The 21,672-nt window shown below is 39.1% G+C and overlaps 2 protein-coding genes across 23 annotated transcripts in view; both read left to right on the forward strand.

The window, feature by feature from the left end:
- LOC137175551 (NACHT, LRR and PYD domains-containing protein 12-like) overlaps positions 1-15,702 on the forward strand; it is a 159,292-nt gene extending 143,590 nt beyond the window's left edge. For 13 of the 22 annotated variants that reach the window (XM_067581274.1, XM_067581277.1, XM_067581268.1 and 10 more), the window contains 7 exons: positions 614-790; positions 4,164-4,337; positions 5,013-5,180; positions 7,903-8,070; positions 10,791-10,958; positions 11,811-11,983; positions 13,023-15,702. In XM_067581274.1, the coding sequence (XP_067437375.1) occupies positions 614-790; positions 4,164-4,337; positions 5,013-5,180; positions 7,903-8,070; positions 10,791-10,958; positions 11,811-11,931 (976 nt within the window). In that variant the 3' untranslated portion in view covers positions 11,932-11,983; positions 13,023-15,702. The other 9 variants (XM_067581261.1, XM_067581271.1, XM_067581269.1 and 6 more) reach the window with 9 other exon arrangements.
- Positions 15,703-16,234: 532 nt separating this feature from the next.
- On the forward strand, positions 16,235-21,597 carry c23h11orf98 (chromosome 23 C11orf98 homolog). The gene is made up of 4 exons (XM_067581299.1): positions 16,235-16,343; positions 18,490-18,614; positions 18,913-19,010; positions 20,254-21,597. The coding sequence occupies exons 1-4, from the start codon at positions 16,305-16,307 to the stop codon at positions 20,367-20,369; spliced, it is 378 nt and encodes a 125-aa protein (XP_067437400.1). The 5' UTR covers positions 16,235-16,304; the 3' UTR covers positions 20,370-21,597.
- The last annotated feature ends 75 nt before the right edge of the window (positions 21,598-21,672 follow it).

Here is a 21,672-nt window from a genome sequence, read left to right on the forward strand (position 1 = left end):
TTAAGTCAGTGAGAGGGTCTTAATGTCGGTCTTGATACATTTTCAGTTAATTGCCCAGCTCTACTTCACTTTAAATTTTGTTCTTTAAATTTAAACCAAAAACCTCAATCAGACAGCAACAAATATAATATCCTGTATTTACTTGTTCCAACACTATTATGAAGCTGTGCAGTGTTTATATTAACAGAAATATTTAAACACAAGATGCTGTGATTTTTTTCATGGCGACATCATTCCATTAAATGTAAATAATGTCGATATGTTGAACATCATTTTCCTCCTATTTTCCCATCCATCCTGACATATTTGATATCATTATAAATGTTGGGATCTTGAGTAGAATCTGAAATATTCATGTGGATTTTTAACTTGTGTTTGGCTGCACAACATGAGTTTGTATAGATGGAGTCACTGGTGGGGCTGCAGAGTTTAAGAGATGAAGTCACTACGTCTTTATTGAAGTAGCAGCATGTTGTCATTAATATTAATGAGAGCTCTTTTTCACTGTTTGTATTTGAAAGTCTTTAACCTGCATCCTGTTGGGTTCAGCTGGTTGGAGTTTCCATTTTCTAAACTTTGTTTTCTAAAGTGACATCATTTATTCTTTATTCAGATTGAGTGGCTGCAGTTTGTCAGAGATCAGCTGTGCTTCTCTGGTCTCAGCTCTGAAGTCCAACCCCTCATCCCATCTGAGATATCTTGATCTAAGAGGAAATAACTTGAAGGACTCGGACATGAAACAGCTGTCTGATCTTAAGGAGAGTCCACACTGTAGACTGGAGACTCTGAGGTCAGTTCACTGACTGTAGAAACTGTAGAAAATGTCCACTGTTAGTTGTTAAAGTAAATGAATGTTCATAATTTTTGGTAAAGAGTCACATCTGTATATAGAAGATCCTCTCAGCTAATATCTGTTTTAAATTGATCAAGTTTACTTGCTGAAAGGAGAAATATTTCTTTATTATTTTATTTAATGTGTTTAATGAATAATGTCTGATCATTGTGTGTGTTCTAAAATATTTATATTTTAGAACACACACACACACACACACACACACACACACACACATACATACAGGGACACAGAGAGATCAATGCAGGTGTTTAAAGTATTTTTTATAAATCAGTGTTGACATGAATATGTGTCTGAATGTTGTGGTGACATTTGGATGATATCTGTAGAAGGCTGATATCACAGCCAGCAGGACAGGGGGGCACTGGGGGGCAATGTCTGTCCAATTGGGATGTTGTGCCCCACCCAAGCTTCAGATTCATGGAAACTTCCTGTCTTACTGTACGTGACTGAAGTTAGGCTACATCGCACACACACTGTCACAACGCAGTTTCATGTAGCTAACAGCTAGATGAAAGTTGGAAACTGGCTAAGCAGTTATGTTTGAGCCACTTTTTTAACAAATCTCGTCCAGAGGATGAAGCATGTTGGGACCAGGCCGTGCCTTAAAGTGAAGTCACAGCAGGATGGTTGAGACATATGTTGGCTCTAAAGTAGGGCTGCTCGATTATGGCAAATATCATACTCACGATTATTTTGGTCAATATTGAAATCACAAGTATTTAACACAATTGCATTTTGACTCATGGAACAGAAACGCTTCCATTTTATTAAATGTAGCAGTCGACACTGACTCTGAGTGTCTCACGGAGACCCCATGTTTTGGGTTTTTTTTCTGTTGCATTCAGTGAAGCGTAATCTGCACAGACAGCTGTTTAAATCACAGAAATATCCGGCTGTATATGTGTTTTAGGCATGCACGATATTGGATTTTCCATCTCATTTTTGCCGATGCCGATATATATGCACATTTTATCCACCTGGCTGAGGAGACTATTACACCTGCAATCATAGATTGTACGAATGATCAAGAAAGACAATATATGAAGGAAGAACTTATGAAGACTGGAGTTCAGGAGCTCAGCATTAAAACACATGAACCTGCCAAGTGGGTGGAGCAGTAGTTTTCTTTGACTTTATCAGACAGACAGGAGTAATGTGCAGGATTTAATCTTTGGTCCACAGTCCGAAGCAGAAGGTGGCGGTAATGCACCTCATACGCTGGTTGCCAATAGCTGTTACAAACCAAAAAGAAGAAGAAAAAGAAAACGTTTTTTCCAACAGAGTGGTACATCCTGTCAGCCGAGGTGTTTCCTATCTCTGCATCCGAACACAGCAGCTCCTCTGCGGACTGTTTCATCCTGACGGTCCCGGTGTTTCCTCCGCAGGCTCCACTTCACTCAGCTGCCCGACAGACCCGCTGCTTCTTCCCACTTTAACCTGAATAACAAACCGGGGCTCGGTGCTCCGGTTGGATCCAGACGGAGAGCCGGTGCTAGCTGGGAGGCTAGCGGAGCGTTAGCCTCAGCATGACCGGAGGGAAGCACAGCCAGCTAGCCTCCGCTAGCCTCCCAGCTAACGTTACCTCCGGTTTCACTACAGGCAGATTCACTCGCTACAGTGGGCGAGGAAATAAAACCAATGAATCAATAAGTACAAACACTGTTGATTTCTTCCCGTGGAGCCGACATGCAAACTATTTAGGTTCAGTAAATCCCAGCTGTCAGTCAGCCTGGTGAAGGCAGGTTAGTCTGTGGACAGAGACGCTCAACGCCTGTCGGAGGCGTTTAAGGAGGAGCGAAAGCGCACCGCTGTAAAGGAAAGAGGTTTGCTGGATTTAGAACACAAGACAAAACGAGAGCATCACTGCGAAATGACAATAATAAACAATAATCGTTTTATCTAAATTATCTTGTTTTCATAATCGTAGGAAGCCTAAATCGTAATCGAAAATAAAATTCGCACATTCCTACTCTAAAGGACCCTTCAGTCACAACAGATGTGTGTAACAACAGATCCAGATGCGCATCAGATCATCCATGTTGACTGGACACCTGAACAACTTGACGTTTTTGTCTTTTGAAAGAGAACTAACTGACACTTGTGATTACAAAGACATAATCAACCTTTCCAACTCAAAGCCCAGAAGACTCGGCCTTGTGTAGGAATAGTAGCCGCAGGTAAGCCAGTGTTATTTATCCTGGCCCGCCGTGGCATGTTAGGATTGTGGTTTCTGTGAGGAAGTTCTGAACTGTAACATATTCATTGTTCAATTTGTTTCAAGAGTTATTCAGTGTTGGTTTGGTTATTACAGTGGAAACCGCCTGTATTGATCACAGTTACAGTGATCAATCGCTTATATGGATCACAAAGCTTGAGACTGAATCATTCTTATACAAATGTTGTTTAAATAGTTTGCTTATACTAATCAAGTACAGTGTTCATTTTGGGCCTTTTCATACATGAATCCATATGGAAAAAATTGTACAACAACAGTAATTCTATTTTTTTTTATTTTACTCCCATGAAACATGTTTGATATGTTCCTGGCGGCTGCGGCACCATTACTGCCTCGTGGTAACCCGTCTGCTTCCAGCTGGTGACCTGAGGCTGCTGCTGCCTGCACATTGAAATCATGACGGGAAAAAGAAAATCATTTTCTCTCAATGAAAAACGTTGTTTCCTCGAAGCTCATGACAAACTGCCAAAAACCAGCCAACGAGATGCAGCAGCGACACAACAACCAGCGTTTAAACAGCTGTACTGTATTTTGAAACAGTCAGTAAAATTCATTAAATAGAGAAGCTGCTCGTTTCATTACTTTATATTCATGTAATAAATATACAAATGTCAATTAGATGGTATTCTGCATGAGAAATAAAGAAAAAATGTTTAAAAATCAGTTATAATAATCATCTGTTGATAGTGATCAATTTGATCCAGACAGATGTGATCAATATAAGCAGTTTCCACTTTATTGTGTTATTTCTTCTTTTATGTATAGAAAGCCATTCATCTGACTCATTTACGTTAAACTACCAAAAAAAAGAAAGAAATGTCTGATCTATGAGGATGTAAAAAGGAGTGCCCACCCGTGACGACCTTGTGCCCCCCTGCTGATAATTGTCTGGCGCCGCTCTGGCTGATATTATGATGATCCACAATAACACAATGACAAAGTTACTCTGCTCATTTTAGTGAAAAGCTGATTGATGAGGACATAGTAATGTTGAACTACACATTTAAAACCTGAACACATCTGATTGGATTATAAATGGATTTTAATCTACATCATTTATTCTTTATTCAGATTGACTGACTGCAGGTTGTCAGAGACCAGTTGTGCTTCTCTGGTATCAGCTCTGAAGTCCAACCTCTCCCATCTGAGAGAGCTGAATCTGTCTGGAAGAGAGTTTCAGGAATCACACGTGAAGCTACTGTGTGATTTTCTGGAGAGTCCAGACTGTAGACTGGAGACTCTGAGGTCAGTTCACTGACTGTCTGTTACTATTGTTGATCTTAATGTTTAACAACTGAACCTAATTTATGTACATACATAACTTACATCCATGAAGTTCATTTTCTTTTTTCCATATTTTCATTTTTTTACTGCACAAAGTTTAGTCTGTAGTTATAAAAGATGACTGATTCTTAAAGAAACTGTAGAAAATGTCCACTGTTGGTTGTTAAAATAAATGAATGTTTATAACTTTTGGTAAAGAGTCACATCTGTATACAGAAGATCCTCTCAACTAATATCTGTTTTAAATTGATCAAGTTTACTTGTTGAAGGAGAAATATTTCTTTATTATATTATTTAATGTTTTTAATGAATAATGTCTGATCATTGATATTGATCTTTCACAATAATCTCTCTCACACACACACACACACTGATCTAGTGCAGGTGTTTAAAGTATTTTTTATGAATCAGTGTTGACATGAATATGTGTCTGAATGTTGTGGTGACATTTGGATGATGTCTGTAGAAGGCTGACATCATGATGATCCACAATAACACAATGACAAAGTTACTCTGCTCAGTTTAGTGAAAAGTTCATTGATGAGGACAGTAATGTTGAACTACACATTTAAAACCTGAACACATCTGATTGGATTATAAATGGATTTTAATCTACATCATTTATTCTTTATTCAGATTGTGGCGCTGCAGGTTGTCAGAGATCAGTTGTGCTTCTCTTGTCTCAGCTCTGAAGTCCAATCCCTCCCATCTGAGAGAGCTGAATCTGTCTGACAACAACGTGGGTGACGTGAAGCAGCTGTGTGATTTTCTGGAGAGTCCACACTGTAGACTGGAGACTCTGAGGTCAGACACCATTTTTTACTTCTGTGCTGAGATTAATATGATGTGACAGTTGTGGTGACACTAAACTGCAGACATAAAGCTGATATTATGCTGACCCACACTGAGGATCTATTTTCTTCTTCAGTGGTTTAGTCCATTGACTGTCAGAACAATGTTGAGCTGCACATTTAAAACCTTCATATAACAAGAAAAATCTACACTGGATAATTCACTCTGAACCCCTGAAACTCTGTTTTTATCTTTTCTATTTGACAGTTTTTAACCTGCATCCTGTTGGGTTCAGCTGTTTGGAGTTTCCATCTTCTAAACTTTAGGACAAAAAAATAGATTTTCAGATTAATTGCGATTCTTATTTGAATGATCAATAATTGATTCTTGAAATCCAGAGATGGATCTTTGCATTTGTGTCTTTACTCAGTAAACATGTACATGTGCTCTGTGTTGTGTGTGTGCAGTGGTTACTTGTTGTAAATGGTTCAGTTAGAGCAGCATGATGTGTAAAATGTCCACTTTGTTTAAATCCAGTTATTACAACGTGCACAAAAATCTTATTTTAAGTGTAAAAGTAACGTAGATGCTAGCTGCTATATTAGCTGCCTTGAGTCACCACAGTCCCGTAAACCGTGACGTGAATAGTTTCAGTCTGTGGACCCGCCGCAGTTTACGGGACTGTGGTGACTCAGGATGGTCAGCTGACTCTGGCTGTCTCGTAGGGGATCTAGAGATCACATCTACAAGAGGAACAGACTGAAAAAAGACTCCACACACTGATCTGAGCTCTGGGTTTGTGTTTGTTAACGAGATATTATCTCTGACTACGAGATGTGAAAGCGTGGAAGTGGACTGAACAGTGTGCAGATTCTACTGTATTCAGTCTGTCTCTACCTGCCGGGGAGCTAACGCCAGCCAGCAGCTGTCTGCAGGTATCACACTGATGTCAACACAAATACAAACAGTGCAGATGAACTAATGAGCAGACTTTCAGTTTCTGCTGTCTGTGCTCAAAGTGATAAAGTTGAAACAGCAGGTACTGACAGTCCATGTGTTGCATTATGGGATAGCATTTATGTGTTTTAAATGTACATAATGATGAAGCTCTTGCAAGTGATGCAGGTCTTTTATTATTCTTGCTCAACTGTTTTGCACATGTAGACCTAAAACATAAATGTGTCGTGTTTTAGTCTTTTGACATTTTTACTTGTGTTTGGCTGAACAACATGAGTTTGTATAGACGGTAGGGCTGCTTGATTATGGCAAAAATCATAATCACGATTATTTAACACAGTTATTTTTTGACTCTCATTTTTGCCGATGCCGATATATATGCACATATTTTTTTCCACCTGGCTGAGGAGACTATTACACCTGCAATCATAGATTGTACTAATGATCAAGAAAGACAATATATGAAGGAAGAACTTATGAAGACTGGAGTTCAGGAGCTCAGCATTAAAACACATGAACCTGCCAAGTGGGTGGAGCAGTAGTTTTCTTTGACTTTATCAGACAGACAGGAGTAATGTGCAGGATTTAATCTTTGGTGCACAGTCCGAAGCAGAAGGTGGCGGTAATGCACCTCATACGCTGGTTGCCAATAGCTGTTATAAACCAAAAAGAAGAAGAAAAAGAAAACGTTTTTTCCCCAAACAGAGTGGTACATCCTGTCAGCCGAGGTGTTTCCTATCTCTGCAGCCGAACACAGCAGCTCCTCTGCGGACTGTTTCATCCTGACGGTCCCGGTGTTTCCTCCGCAGGCTCCACTTCACTCAGCTGCCCGACAGACCCGCTGCTTCTTCCCACTTTAACCTGAATAACAAACCGGGGCTTGGTGCTCCGGTTGGATCCAGACTGAGAGCCGGGGCTAGCTGGGAGGATAGCGGAGCGTTAGCCGCAGCATGACCGAAGGGAAGCACAGCCAGCTAGCCTCCGCTAGCCTCCCAGCTAACGTTACCTCCGGTTTCACTACAGGCAGATTCACTCGCTACAATGGGCGAGGAAATAAAACCAATGAATCAATAAGTACAAACACTGTTGATTTCTTCCCGTGGAGCCGACATGCAAACTATTTAGGTTCAGTAAATCCCAGCTGTCAGTCAGCCTGGTGAAGGCAGGTTAGTCTGTGGACAGAGACGCTCAACGTCTGTCGGAGGCGTTTAAGGAGGAGCGAAAGCGCACCGCTGTAAAGGAAAGAGGTTTGCTGGATTTATAACACAAGACAAAACGAGAGCATCACTGCGAAATGACAATAATAAACAATAATCGTTTTATCTAAATTATCTTGTTTTCATAATCGTTGGAAACCAAAATCGTAATCGGAAGTTAAATTTGATTAAACACACAGCCCTAGATCAAGTTCATATGTTGAAGGAGAAATATTTCTTTATTATATTATTTAATGTGTTTTAATGAATAATGTCTGATCATTGATATTGATCCTTCAGAACACACACACACTGATCTAAATGCAGGTGTTTAAAGTATTTTTTATGAATCAGTGTTGACATGAATATGTGTCTGAATGTTGTGGTGACATTTGGATGATGTCTGTAGAAGGCTGACATCATGATGATCCACAATAACACAATGACAAAGTTACTCTGCTCATTTTAGTGAAAAGCTCATTGATGAGGACATAGTAATGTTGAACTACACATTTAAAACCTGAACACATCTGATTGGATTATAAATGAATTTTAATCTACATCATTTATTCTTTATTCAGATTGAGTTACTGCAGGTTGTCAGAGATCAGTTGTGCTTCTCTGGTCTCAGCTCTGAAGTCCAACCCCTCCCATCTGAGATATCTGAATCTGTCTCACAACGACATGTGTGACGTGAAGCAGCTGTGTGATTTTCTGGAGAGTCCACACTGTAGACTGGAGACTCTGAAGTAAGACACCATTTTTTACTTCTGTGCTGAGATTAATATGATGTGACAGTTGTGGTGACACTAAACTGCAGACATAAAGCTGATATTATGCTGATCCACACTGAGGATCTATTTTCTTCTTCAGTGGTTTAGTCCATTGACTGTCAGAACAATGTTGAGCTGCACATTTAAAACCTTCATATAACAAGAAAAATCTACACTGGATAATTCACTCTGAACCTCTGAAACTCTGTTTTTATCTTTTCTATTTGACAGTTTTTAACCTGCATCCTGTTGGGTTCAGCTGTTTGGAGTTTCCATCTTCTAAACTTTAGGACAAAAAAATAGATTTTCAGATTAGTTGCAATTCTTATTTGAATGATCAATAATTGATTATTGAAATCCAGAGATGGATCTTTGCATTTGTGTCTTTACTCAGTAAACATGTACATGTGCTCTGTGTTGTGTGTGTGCAGTGGTTACTTGTTGTAAATGGTTCAGTTAGAGCAGCATGATGTGTAAAATGTCCACTTTGTTTAAATCGAGTTATTACAACGTGCACAAAAATCTTATTTTAAGTGTAAAAGTAACATAGATGCTAGCTGCTATATTAGCTGCCTTGAGTCACCACAGTCCCGTAAACCGTGACGTGAATAGTTTCAGTCTGTGGACCCGCCGCAGTTTACGGGACTGTGGTGACTCAGGATGGTCAGCTGACTCTGGCTGTCTCGTAGGGGATCTAGAGATCACATCTACAAGAGGAACAGACTGAAAAAAGACTCCACACACTGATCTGAGCTCTGGGTTTGTGTTTGTTAACGAGATATTATCTCTGACTACGAGATGTGAAAGCGCAGAAGTGGACTGAACAGTGTGCAGATTCTACTGTATTCAGTCTGTCTCTACCTGCCGGGGAGCTAACGCCAGCCAGCAGCTGTCTGCAGGTATCACACTGATGTCAACACAAATACAAACAGTGCAGATGAACTAATGAGCAGACTTTCAGTTTCTGCTGTCTGTGCTCAAAGTGATAAAGTTGAAACAGCAGGTACTGACAGTCCATGTGTTGCATTATGGGATAGCATTTATGTGTTTTAAATGTACATAATGATGAAGCTCTTGCAAGTGATGCAGGTCTTTTATTATTCTTGCTCAACTGTTTTGCACATGTAGACCTAAAACATATAAATGTGTCGTGTTTTAGTCTTTTGACATTTTTACTTGTGTTTGGCTGAACAACATGAGTTTGTATAGACGGTAGGGCTGCTCGATTATGGCAAAAATCATAATCACGATTATTTAACACAATTACTTTTTGACTCATTTTTGCCAATGCTGATATATATGCACATATTTTTTTCCACCTGGCTGAGGAGACTATTACACCTGCAATCATAGATTGTACTAATGATCAAGAAAGACAATATATGAAGGAAGAACTTATGAAGACTGGAGTTCAGGAGCTCAGCATTAAAACACATGAACCTGCCAAGTGGGTGGAGCAGTAGTTTTCTTTGACTTTATCAGACAGACAGGAGTAATGTGCAGGATTTAATCTTTGGTGCACAGTCCGAAGCAGAAGGTGGCGGTAATGCACCTCATACGCTGGTTGCCAATAGCTGTTATAAACCAAAAAGAAGAAGAAGAAAAAGAAAACGTTTTTCCCAACAGAGTGGTACATCCTGTCAGCCGAGGTGTTTCCTATCTCTGCAGCCGAACACAGCAGCTCTTCTGCGGACTGTTTCATCCTGACGGTCCCGGTGTTTCCTTCGCAGGCTCCACTTCACTCAGCTGCCCGACAGACCCGCTGCTTCCTCCCACTTTAACCTGAATAACAAACCGAGGCTCGGTGCTCCGGTTGGATCCAGACGGAGAGCCGGGGCTAGCTGGGAGGCTAGCGGAGCGTTAGCCGCAGCATGACCGGAGGGAAGCACAGCCAGCTAGCCTCCGCTAGCCTCCCAGCTAACGTTACCTCCGGTTTCACTACAGGCAGATTCACTCGCTACAGTGGGCGAGGAAATAAAACCAATGAATCAATAAGTACAAACACTGTTGATTTCTTCCCGTGGAGCCGACATGCAAACTATTTAGGTTCAGTAAATCCCAGCTGTCAGTCAGCCTGGTGAAGGCAGGTTAGTCTGTGGATAGAGACGCTCAACGCCTGTCGGAGGCGTTTAAGGAGGAGCGAAAGCGCACCGCTGTAAAGGAAAGAGGTTTGCTGGATTTATAACACAAGACAAAACCAGAGCATCACTGCGAAATGACAATAATAAACAATAATCGTTTTATCTCCATTATCTTGTTTTCATAATCGTTGGAAGCCAAGATCGTAATCGGAAGTTAAATTTGATTAACCACACAGCCCTAGATCAAGTTCATATGTTGAAGGAGAAATATTTCTTTATTATATTATTTAATGTGTTTTAATGAATAATGTCTGATCATTGATATTGATCCTTCAGAACACACACACTGATCTAAATGCAGGTGTTTAAAGTATTTTTTATGAATCAGTGTTGACATGAATATGTGTCTGAATGTTGTGGTGACATTTGGATGATGTCTGTAGAAGGCTGACATCATGATGATCCACAATAACACAATGACAAAGTTACTCTGCTCATTTTAGTGAAAAGCCCATTGATGAGGACACAGTAATGTTGAACTACACATTTAAAACCTGAACACATCTGATTGGATTATAAATGAATTTTAATCTACATCATTTATTCTTTATTCAGATTGTGGAGCTGCAGGTTGTCAGAGATCAGTTGTGCTTCTCTGGTCTCAGCTCTGAAGTCCAACCCCTCCCATCTGAGACATCTGAATCTGTCTGACAACGACATGTGTGACGTGAAGCAGCTGTGTGATTTTCTGGAGAGTCCACACTGTAGACTGGAGGTTCTGGAGTAAGACACCATTTTTTACTTCTGTGCTGAGATTGATATGATGTGACAGTTGTGGTGACACTAAACTGCAGACATAAAGCTGATATTATGCTGACCCACACTGAGGATCTATTTTCTTCTTCAGTGGTTTAGTCCATTGACTGTCAGAACAATGTTGAGCTGCACATTTAAAACCTTCATATAACAAGAAAAATCTACACTGGATAATTCACTCTGAACCTCTGAAACTCTGTTTTTATCTTTTCTATTTGACAGTTTTTAACCTGCATCCTGTTGGGTTCAGCTGTTTGGAGTTTCCATCTTCTAAACTTTTGGACAAAAAAATAGATTTTCAGATTAATTGCGATTCTTATTTGAATGATCAATAATTGATTATTGAAATCCAGAGATGGATCTTTGCATTTGTGTCTTTACTCAGTAAACATGTACATGTGCTCTGTGTTGTGTGTGTGCAGTGGTTACTTGTTGTAAATGGTTCAGTTAGAGCAGCATGATGTGTAAAATGTCCACTTTGTTTAAATCCAGTTATTACAACGTGCACAAAAATCTTATGTTAAGTGTAAAAGTAACGTAGATGCTAGCTGCTATATTAGCTGCCTTGAGTCACCACAGTCCCGTAAACCGTGACGTGAATAGTTTCAGTCTGTGGACCCGCCGCAGTTTACGGGACTGTGGTGACTCAGGATGGTCAGCTGACTCTGGCTGTCTCGTAGGGGATCTAGAGATCACATCTACAACTTTCTAAACTTCTACATTCTAAACCTTCTTCAGCTCTGAACAGATTATGAAACATTGAATGATTTCAAACATGAACTTTGTTTTCTAAAGTGACGTCATTTATTCTTTATTCAGATTGAAACACTGCAGTTTGTCAGAGACCAGCTGTGCTTCTCTGGCCTCAGCTCTGAAGTCCAACTCCTCATCCCATCTGAGATCTCTGCGTCTAGGAGGAAATAAACTGACTCGGACGTGAAGCAGCTGTCTGATCTTCAGAAGCGTCCAGACTGTAGACTGGAGACTCTGAGGTCAGTAGAGAGTTGGAGTCAGTCTGTGCTGGTTTCAGCAGTATTGTATTAAACACAGTTAGTATCAAAGCAAAGATCCAGTATTTCCTGGTGAACCTTCAACCTTCTCAGTGGCTGCTTTCCTCAGTGAAGCTGTGAGAGGAGAATGGTGACAGGCTTCAGGATTGGACAAAAAGACAGAGAGAGAGAACAGTCAGCCAATCAGATCAGCCAGAAGCTTGTTGTGATCATGTGTTTAAGTTGATGTGAAGACGACTGTTGTTGTTGTGTTCATGTCTGCAGGAAATAAAGCTGGATTACAGCTGACAGCCTTACAAGATGTATAGAGACAGTGGTCCTCATCATCAAACTGTCCTACCATCAAATCTGATCTGAAAGTGTTTGTTCTCTCATTTCAACACTAAAGAATTGATCAGTTCATCTTTGTCAGAGCTCTAAGATCAGTCTGACTGCAGCCTGCAAATCACTGGCTCTGATTTCACACAAGCATCATTACGTTTAGTAACCATGTGGTCTTTATACAGACCAGAACCTCTGCTGAAGTCCAGGAACCACAGCAGCTGTTTAGCTGAGAGCTCTGACTGATTGTCATGTGATGATTTAACAGCAGGAAAGATCTTCAATCCCACAGAGACTCTGTAGCTTTCAACTTTTCTAACAGTTGACATGTATCAACAGTAAATCCATCAGTAAACTGATGAGTGAATGTCTCTGTTTCTGCAGTAATGATGTGTTCATGACTCTCAGCATTTTATTTCCTCTGTGTACTTGAGTGAAATCTGCAGAGTAAACAGACTTGATAGCAAAAGTCTGTGCAGGTGTGTGAGCTTGGAGCTCAGTGTGTTCACTCCAACACGTTAACATGAGAGCTGAAAGGAAGCAGGCTACGCTGCACAGCTGTTCCACTTCTGGTCTGAACAGGACTGAAGTCCCTGCTGCTCTTTATACTGGATGTGCTGCATCACTGACTGACAGCTGATGAAGTGAGTCTCACTAAACACTGATTTATGACCTCTGTTGTTTCTTCTTCTCTCATCAGATGGGAGGGGATGTTGTGATCTCTGTCAGAGTGTGAGTGAACATCCAGGAGTGTGTGTTGAGAGAGGATCAGCTGGATCCTGATGATCCATCTGGACCGGAGTCTGGATCTGGATTTTGTCATCTTCACTTAAGTCTCTTAACTGACTACAAACTGAACAGTTATCTCTGGATTTGGTTGAATCAGCACTTTACAGATGTGTTATACATGAACTGTTTGATGCAGAAAAGATTAAAAACAGGTGTTATAAGTCAGACTCTGACCCTGGGCCCATATTTATCAAGCGTCTCAGAATCACACTGAGAGTTAACGAGGACTAAAACTAATTAATGAAGCAGAAGAGAATTTACTGTGACTGTCAGCAGGAGAAGGATTACTCCTGGGAGAGAGTGAGACGTCGCTGTTTTACCACAGTCAGAGCAGCAAAGTAGAAATAATGATGACGTGTTGTAGTTTTCTCACAGTCTCAGCTGGAAATATGAAACAGTGGTAATTTGGTATATTATGTGTATCAGCAGGTAACCAGGCAGGTAACTTACCAAGGTTATGGAACAAAACTATGATGCCAAAATTCATCATAAGATGATATTTACAAAGTGTAAAGAAAGCCTGAGAGATAAATGTAGCCTATATGTTAATGAAGATAACAGGTAATTAGACTCAGCTGTGTGAAATGATCTTGGTTCAGCCACATGGTTTCACAGCCTGTAATAGTGCTGCATCTTGCACATATTGCACAGACACATGTTGCAAACCCTCTCCATGAAGAACATCTTCTCTTCCACTGTCCAATTCCTCTTTCAACTACACCCCAAGTTAACTTTTGTTCTCTACATGAAGGTAAATACAGCGTAACAATAGAAACATATATTGTTCAGGTGCATCCTCCTCTCTCAAATATCAGGCTGTAGCTCTGCTGTTATTTGAAGGAGCCTCAATAAAAAATAAGCCTATAAAATATTTGAGCTATTGTAATGAAGTTGAGATATCCTTCATTCTGCAGCTGACATGATTGTGTGTAAATCAAAGTTTTAGTGGGCTGTAACTGAGGACCCTCGTCATGCTCATTATCTTTACAACGTGCATTAAACCAGATCAAAGTTTGATTCATGACTTCCATCATTGTTGCTTCTGACAGAATCGTCACTGTTGCACAGCTGCATTTTCTCCGTTACCATAAAGTGTAACATTGTGAGGACGTTCTGTATTTATTTAAATGATGTTGTGTAGAAACATCATGTGTTCTCCTCTGCATCACACACAAAGTCAGTCTCACTAATGATTCTGTTTTAGTCCAAACAATCTTTTAATAAGCTCAGTGTCATCAAGCGTTCCCAAAACATCTCTCCTCTCAGGGAATATCTCTGCCTGAACTCCATCTCCTGCAGCTCCGAAATATTGGCAGAGATACGAATCATTTACCAAGTTTGGAAAGTTGATATAAGGCTTTTTCTCCTAAAAGTAGAAGCAGAGATGCGTCACTCTGATCATTTTTGGCCAGTTAGGAGTGATTTCCTGCTCTGAGACACTTGATAAATACGGGCCCAGATGTGACAGATTTGACAGATTGGATGTCCACAAATTTCATTCAGTTCAATTGTGAAAGAATTTATCATTGGTCCAGAAAACCTGCATGCAGGTCAAATCATAATCTTGGTTCTGTGGTGAAAAACTTTGTATTTTTTGATTCCAGTCTAAGTTTTGATGATCATATCAGCAGCTGGTCCAGTCCTGTTTTCACCATTAAAACATATTCAAATAATATGTATAAAACCAGCACAGAACACTGCTGCTGTCAGACTTTGAACCAAAAGCAGGAAAAGAGATCATATTACTCCATTTCTATCATCACTTCACTGGTTACCTGTTTGTTTTAGGATTGATTGTAAAGATTTGATTGATTACTTTTAAAGGCTCTTCATGGCTCCAGATGACATTTCAGAGTTGCTCTGTGTGTAAATATTAAAGGTATCCAGCTTTTATATGCTTTTATATGTCTTTTTAACTATAGATCATTGTCACATTGTACTTGGTCCCAAAGACTATTCAGTCTTCAAAGATCATCATGTTAGTACTGATATTGGGAAACTGGCTTTTAAATACTTTCCTCCACACAACTGGAACAATCTGCAGAAGCTTGTAAAATTAGACGAGTTAATCTCTTTTAATCAGTTTAAATCTGAAAGCAGTTGTTGTATAATCTGTTGATACTGAAATGTTTGTGGCTTTAATTGTTTTTATATGTACTTTTATGGTTTCTATTGTTCTTATATATGATTTGTTGCTGATGTTTACTGTAACTTTCATGAGCTTTTATATGTAGTGTAGCTACTCGTCCCTGTAGAAGAGAGTTTGCTCTCAAAGGCCCTCCCTGTTTAAATAAAGGTTGATGAGGATGATGATGATGATGATTATTATGTCAAAATGAATAGTTTATATCTCATAATGATATTTAACAAGTCATTTGCATCAGGCTGTAAGTAAACACTGATCAGCCAATCAGGAGGCTTTAACAATAACTATATAATTTGAACGTGTAGGTGAGATCATGTGATCCAGTTGCTTGGTTTTTATTTTTGGTCAAGCTTTCTTCTAACTTTTGCTTTATTTCTTGTGGATTATTGTTTTACCTCCTCAAGCCTCTAAAAGTTAATGGAATAAAATAAATTTTCTTTCCAGAGCTGCAAGTTTTTTTCGATTCATTGATTGACTGATGATGAACTATTAACTATTTTGATATTTGAATAATTGTCATTTTTTAAGCAAATTAAAAAAAAAAAAAAAAGCTGATTTCATCTTTTAAAATGTGATGATTTATTGTTTTCTTTATCGAACATGATAATAAACTGAATATGTTTGTACTGTCAGTCAGATGAAACCAGACATTTGAAGATGTAACCTTAGACTGTGGGGAAGTTTAACAGATATTTTTTCATTATTTTCTGACATTTTGTGGACAAAAGGATTAACTGATGAATCAAGACAATGATCGGTAACTTAACTGGCAGACACTGCAACATGTGATGAGGAGTCCCAGGTAGACTTTGCTTTATTTTAAGGGGTGACACTGGTCTATGTGAACCTCCAGATACTCATAGCAGCAGTGAGTGGTCACCTATGGATTTGGGGTCAAACACCAATTATTTTATTTTTGACGTGTTTTGACGTGTAATGCGTGTGAAGAACAGATGGAGGCAGCAGTGAGCAGTGAGACTTTGAAGTCAGCAGATAATTATACAGCAGAAGAAGAAGAAGCAGCTTCTGTCTGCACATGTGAGCAGCATGTCTCCTCCAGGAGGGAAGATAAACAGACCCAAAACGGTAAGAAAACACGTTTCATGTTAAGAATGTGGAAAATAAAGTAGAGGAAGAGAAAACGTTCAAACTTCATGTTCTGTTATTGAGTTTTAACAGAGTTCATTCATAAATATCCGGGCGGTTAGCAGTTAGCACGGACAGCTAACATAAACACCGTGAACTGGTTTATTCCTTCAGGTTAACGTTAGTTTATTAACTGGGTTTAAAGTCATTTATGCTGTTTGTCATGTAGTTGGTTAACTGAGCTTCAAACTGTTATTAGAAGAACAGAAAAGATGTACAGAAGCAAATAGAAAGAGAAATAAAGAAAGAAAATTAGTTAAAACTTTCATGTTCTGCATGAAAGTTGCTGGTTATTAGTAGAATATGTTAAATAAAAGGGAAGTTACCTAAATTAACCAGCTTGGAGTCCATTAGAGCTGCAACTATATAACATTATTGATCAATCTGTCGATTATTTTCTCCATTAATCGATTAGTCGTTTGGTCCATAAAATGGTGAAAAGATGTCGCCCTCAAATGTCTTGTTTTGTCCACAACTCAGAAATATTCAGTTTACTGTGATAGAGACTAAAAAAAACAGAAAATATTCACAGTAAATCAGAAAATTTGGACTTTTTCCTTCTTAAAAATTATTCAAAACGATTAATTATCAAGATAGTTCAAGTCAACTTTATTTATATAACACATTTCATACATAAGGCAAAACAACAATGTGCTTTACATAAAATGATAAAACAAGTACAGGTGCAGAAAGAATCAATGACAAATATATAAAACAGACACACACTAAGAACTTAACTATAGACTGAAGTAAAGTTTTCAACCTGCTTTAACAGCGTTCAGTGTGGCGTCTCTCACGTCTTCAGGCAGCTTGTTTCATCTACTTTGGGCATAAATCCAGAAGGACGCCTCCCTGCTTTAGAGTTAATATGAGACCTGTGGACCTGGAGGTTCATGCTGGTTTGTGTCCAGTTAGTCTTTTATACACTGAGGTTTATAGGCTTTGTATACAAGTAGCAGAACTTTAAAATCAATTCTAGTTTTGGGTGACTGGTGAAAAGACCATCACAGTAGAATAGTCTGCTTGTTATATACACATGGATTCATTTCTCAGAGTCTGGTTTTAATAGAAAGGTCTGTTAGTTTGTTGATAATTGTTTGATAATCAATTAAGTCATTTTTAAGCTAAAATGTCAAACATGTGACGTTTCCAGATTATTAAAGGACATTTTCACACTTTTCAGATTAATCAATAATGAAAATAATTATAATTAAAAAGAGGATGAAAGTAAAATATTAACATTGTATATTGCTTAATACAAAATATTGAATAAATATTAAATTTACAATAATGTATACGTCAAATTTGTCGCGTTTGCTTGGAAAAAAAGACTGAAACAATTAATCAATAATCAAAATAGTTGTTTATTAATTTTCTTTCAATTGTTGCAGCTCTAAAATATTTTAATATTGTAACTGTTGTCTACATTATTTGCTCCTTATTTGTTTTGCAAGACACTTTAAGCTGCATTTCATGTGACATTAACTTTATTATTATTATTATTAAGTTACATTTTCAAATCAAAGAAAAGTTCATCTAACTCCAGTTTTAACCTCAAAATGCATTTTTATCTCAGCAGCTCAAACAATCAACGTGTGATTGAACTAAAAGTGATTTCCAACTATTCAGGGATGAAATCATGTGGAAAAACATACTTTTCCACATATTCACCAGGAAAACTAACCAACTAAATCACACAGATTTGAAATAGAGAGTTTGTACAAATGGAAACCAAAAGAAAACTGAAGTTTGGAGGAAAGTTTGCTGCTGGTAGAAATCATCTGTCACAAGACAAATACGGAGCAAAAAGATAAGACGAATCAATCCTGAATCCTCAGACTAAAAACCAGCCTTAATAATTAAATATCCAGATGAAATGGTGCAGAAATATGAACTCTGAGCTGATTCTTCTGCTCAGTTTCCCTGTTGTGTTATCAGTCTGCCCTCTGCTGGTCTGATGGTCAAACTGCAAGAGGAAGTTTAATTTTCTACCTTCAAGTTCTTGATGAAAACGTTTCCGTGAAGTTTAGGAGCTGACAAACCGACAGCCTGTTGTTATTAATCTTATTTCGACGTCGTCCTGCAGGAGTTGGGGAAGAAGCTTTTCAAGCGGCGGCGTGTTCTCAGCAGAGACAAGAGGAAGAAACGGCAGATAGTCGGAGCCGTGGTCGACCAGGGCCTCATCACCGTCCATCACCTGAAGAAGAGAAAGTCAGTGATCAACAGAAACTGTCAGGACATTAATAATAAACACTCAACTCATCTCTGACAGTTTTTCATTATTTTATATGTTGAGTAAAGGAGGATGTGTCACTGATTAACAAAAGACACAAACTGATTAAATTAATCAATTATTTAACTAAAAGTATCTTTAGTTGAGGACAAACTCACAATTTTAATTTTAATGTTTGCTTGTTTGTTTTTAACTTTGATACCAGCTAAACTCTGTTACAAACAAGAAAACCCATCATCTCATCATGTGGTTGTGTGACGTTGATTTCTCCTTCAGGTCGAGTCCGAGAGCGAACATCACTCTGTCCGGGAAGAAGAAGCGAAAGCTGCTCAAACAGCTGCAGCACCTGCAGCAGGAGAAAGCCGGCATGGAAGGTAACTTAGCCTAGCGTAGCTTAGCTTAGCATAAAGACTGGAAGCAGAGGGAAACTGCTAGCCTGGCTCTGTCCAACGCTAAAATACACCTTCCATCACCTCTAACCCCTTGATCCCACCGGGCACGGCGGCGGCGTGTTCTGGCTGCAACGCGTCATAACAAACATCTAACTATGTTTGTTTCTGTTTGCTATCGTTTGCTAGCGTTAGCGACATGGCTATCCAGAAACAAAGGGAGTTGAAAAGTTGTCTGTTTCCACTTTAAATGTGCTCTATAAATAAATTGACTGTATTCTCATATATCACATGTCGGTCGTTTAGATGAAACAAGATTCTTCATAAATCACATGAGGGGACACTGTGACCTGGATAAAGATCATTCCGGCCTCCGTTTGATCAGGATCGCTGATGTTTTCACTACGGCTCTAGTCAACCAAAGAAAATCGTACATAACCGTCAACTAATCGATTAGTCGCGGGGGTGGGGGGGGGGGGGGGTGGATTTAACGGGAGAGAGTGAACTCAGCAGTCACACATTTCTCTGTTTAGCGTCTTCAGGCTAGGCTAACCCATTGTTGCTAACTTTGGAGCTAACCTCCTTTACTTTTCCAGCATTTGGGGAAACAACAGACGTGACTTTTTAGCATTTATTAACTGACACACTGTAGTCTGTACTGTACATTTACTGCCAGACTGACAACTTACTACTAACCTTTTCCTCTGCTCCGCTCGCATCCACCGTCACTTCTCTGCTCCTCGCTCTTTCCCGCTCGCTACGCAAACATACTCCTTAACGGAGCCGCGCGACCAGTGGTTTCCCAGGCAACGACACAGAGACTCCCAAACACTATTGATTTCTGAATGAATGGATATTTGGCGTTATTTTTGACATTAAAAAATATTTTTTTGGCCTGGCGGGGTTCTTGTTGTGTCATTATGGAGAAACACAGATTCAGTAAACGTTCAGTAAACGTTGAGTACAGTTAGACCCAGCAGGCTCCATCAGGTTGGGAGAGTTCAAAGTTGTTTCCTCCCGCCGCAGGAAATAATGGATTAATCCTGGAAAGCTGCTGATGTAGCACTTTTCTCCTTATGAAAGTAACACAGAGATTATTCGACCAATGAGAATTTGGTCGGACGAGAGCATATCGACCAACTAACCGACCAGCAGACTACAGCACTAGTTTTCACTGTTTGTGTCTCCAACTCTTAAATGTTTCCTCTGCTGTCGTCTCACTCCACAGTCGAAGCTGCAGCGGAACAGCCGAAGAAACAGGACTCGTCGTCTGCTCCGATTAAGAAGAAGAAGAAGAAAACCGCTGGATCCCAGGAGGACGTAGAGATGGCAGACATTGAATGAAGCGATGACAGAAGTATCAGCTGGGCAGCGTCCCACCGGTCAATCAGATGGACAATCGGGACCCGGACCGTCCCTGCGTGGAACGCTGAAATATGATCGAGCGGTTTCTCTGCGCAAACACGAGAAAGTTAAATCAGTTTGTTCACAGTTTGTGTCCAGAGGAATAAAAATCTGTCTGCATGTGTTTGAGTCAGTCAGGGAGGGTTTTTATATAAAGATACTGAGACAATACAAAGACTCAGACAGATACAGGAAACTACGGAAGATCATTTCTGCCTGGAAAAGGGGAAAAAAAACAGGTGAAAAATAATTCACTTACAGAGTCAAATTTACAGTTTGTCAAAAATTTGATTTAAGTCTAAATTATTCAATTTAATTCAAAGTCAAAATTATGAATTTAGCAAGTCAATATTTTTCTCTTTGAAATTCCTAACATTTAATGTTTTTTTGTTCTTTTCTTGGCATAAAGGAGCTTCCATAGATCCGCATGTAGATGCTTTATAAGTAAACTGAATTTCTCTGTGATGTAATTCAGTTTTGCATGATTATATTCTTTGTATTTCTGTAAATGCAAACCTCTTTGATTATTGATAACCTGCCTATAAACTGCTCACATGAAGAGGGATTTTATTTCAAGTTAAAGGTTTTATTAGAGGAAGAATGTGCTTTTTATCTGACCTTTTGAGTTTGTCAAAATAATACTTTGGGTGAAAGTTTTATTCTACTTCTAAAGCTTTGTTTGTGTGTTGTGCGTCCTGCAGGTCCTTTAGATTTATGACAAAATAATTTATAACAGGGTTAGTTGTTCCATATTCATCCACTTTGATTGATTAACCATCAGTTTATGACCTTGGTGGTCATCTGCTGGCGTGCATTATATTGAATGGTGTTCCTGATATTTTGTCCACTCAATTAGCATACATGAAGGGGGTAAAATATTTGGAAAACTTTTCAATATAATGCACCACCAACACCTGCTACAACCTCGGTAATAAACATAAAGTAGAATTTTCACTTTTCTGACAATGTCAACAAAAACTGAAAATATATAAGTCTCTTAAATATAGCTTTTATGGCAGAGCTGTTGTGTTGGATTACATCAGATTTCACCTGTCGTCCTAATGAAGTGCAAAACATGCAGCTTTACTTTGGACTTAACAATTCCATTATTTGGATTTCAGCTTTGTAAATCTTATTTTAGTCATTAAAACCTAAATCTAAATCTTGATTCACCACCAGTATTTTTTTTTTCTTTCTTTGGCGTAAACGAGCTTCCGTACCTCCACACATGTAGACGCTTTAA

This window comes from Thunnus thynnus, chromosome 23 (genome assembly GCF_963924715.1).
Source record: "Thunnus thynnus chromosome 23, fThuThy2.1, whole genome shotgun sequence".
Taxonomy (NCBI): Eukaryota; Metazoa; Chordata; class Actinopteri; order Scombriformes; family Scombridae; genus Thunnus; species Thunnus thynnus.

What these genes read in the sequence shown, in the direction of transcription:
- c23h11orf98 (XM_067581299.1), top strand. Translation starts at nt 16,305, where the DNA reads ATGTCTCCTCCAGGAGGGAAGATAAACAGACCCAAAACG. An exon ending in AGATAAACAGACCCAAAACG is followed by an intron (nt 16,344 to 18,489) that starts GTAAGAAAACAC and finishes GTCGTCCTGCAG; the next exon opens with GAGTTGGGGAAGAAGCTTTT. An exon ending in CATCACCTGAAGAAGAGAAA is followed by an intron (nt 18,615 to 18,912) that starts GTCAGTGATCAA and finishes TTTCTCCTTCAG; the next exon opens with GTCGAGTCCGAGAGCGAACA.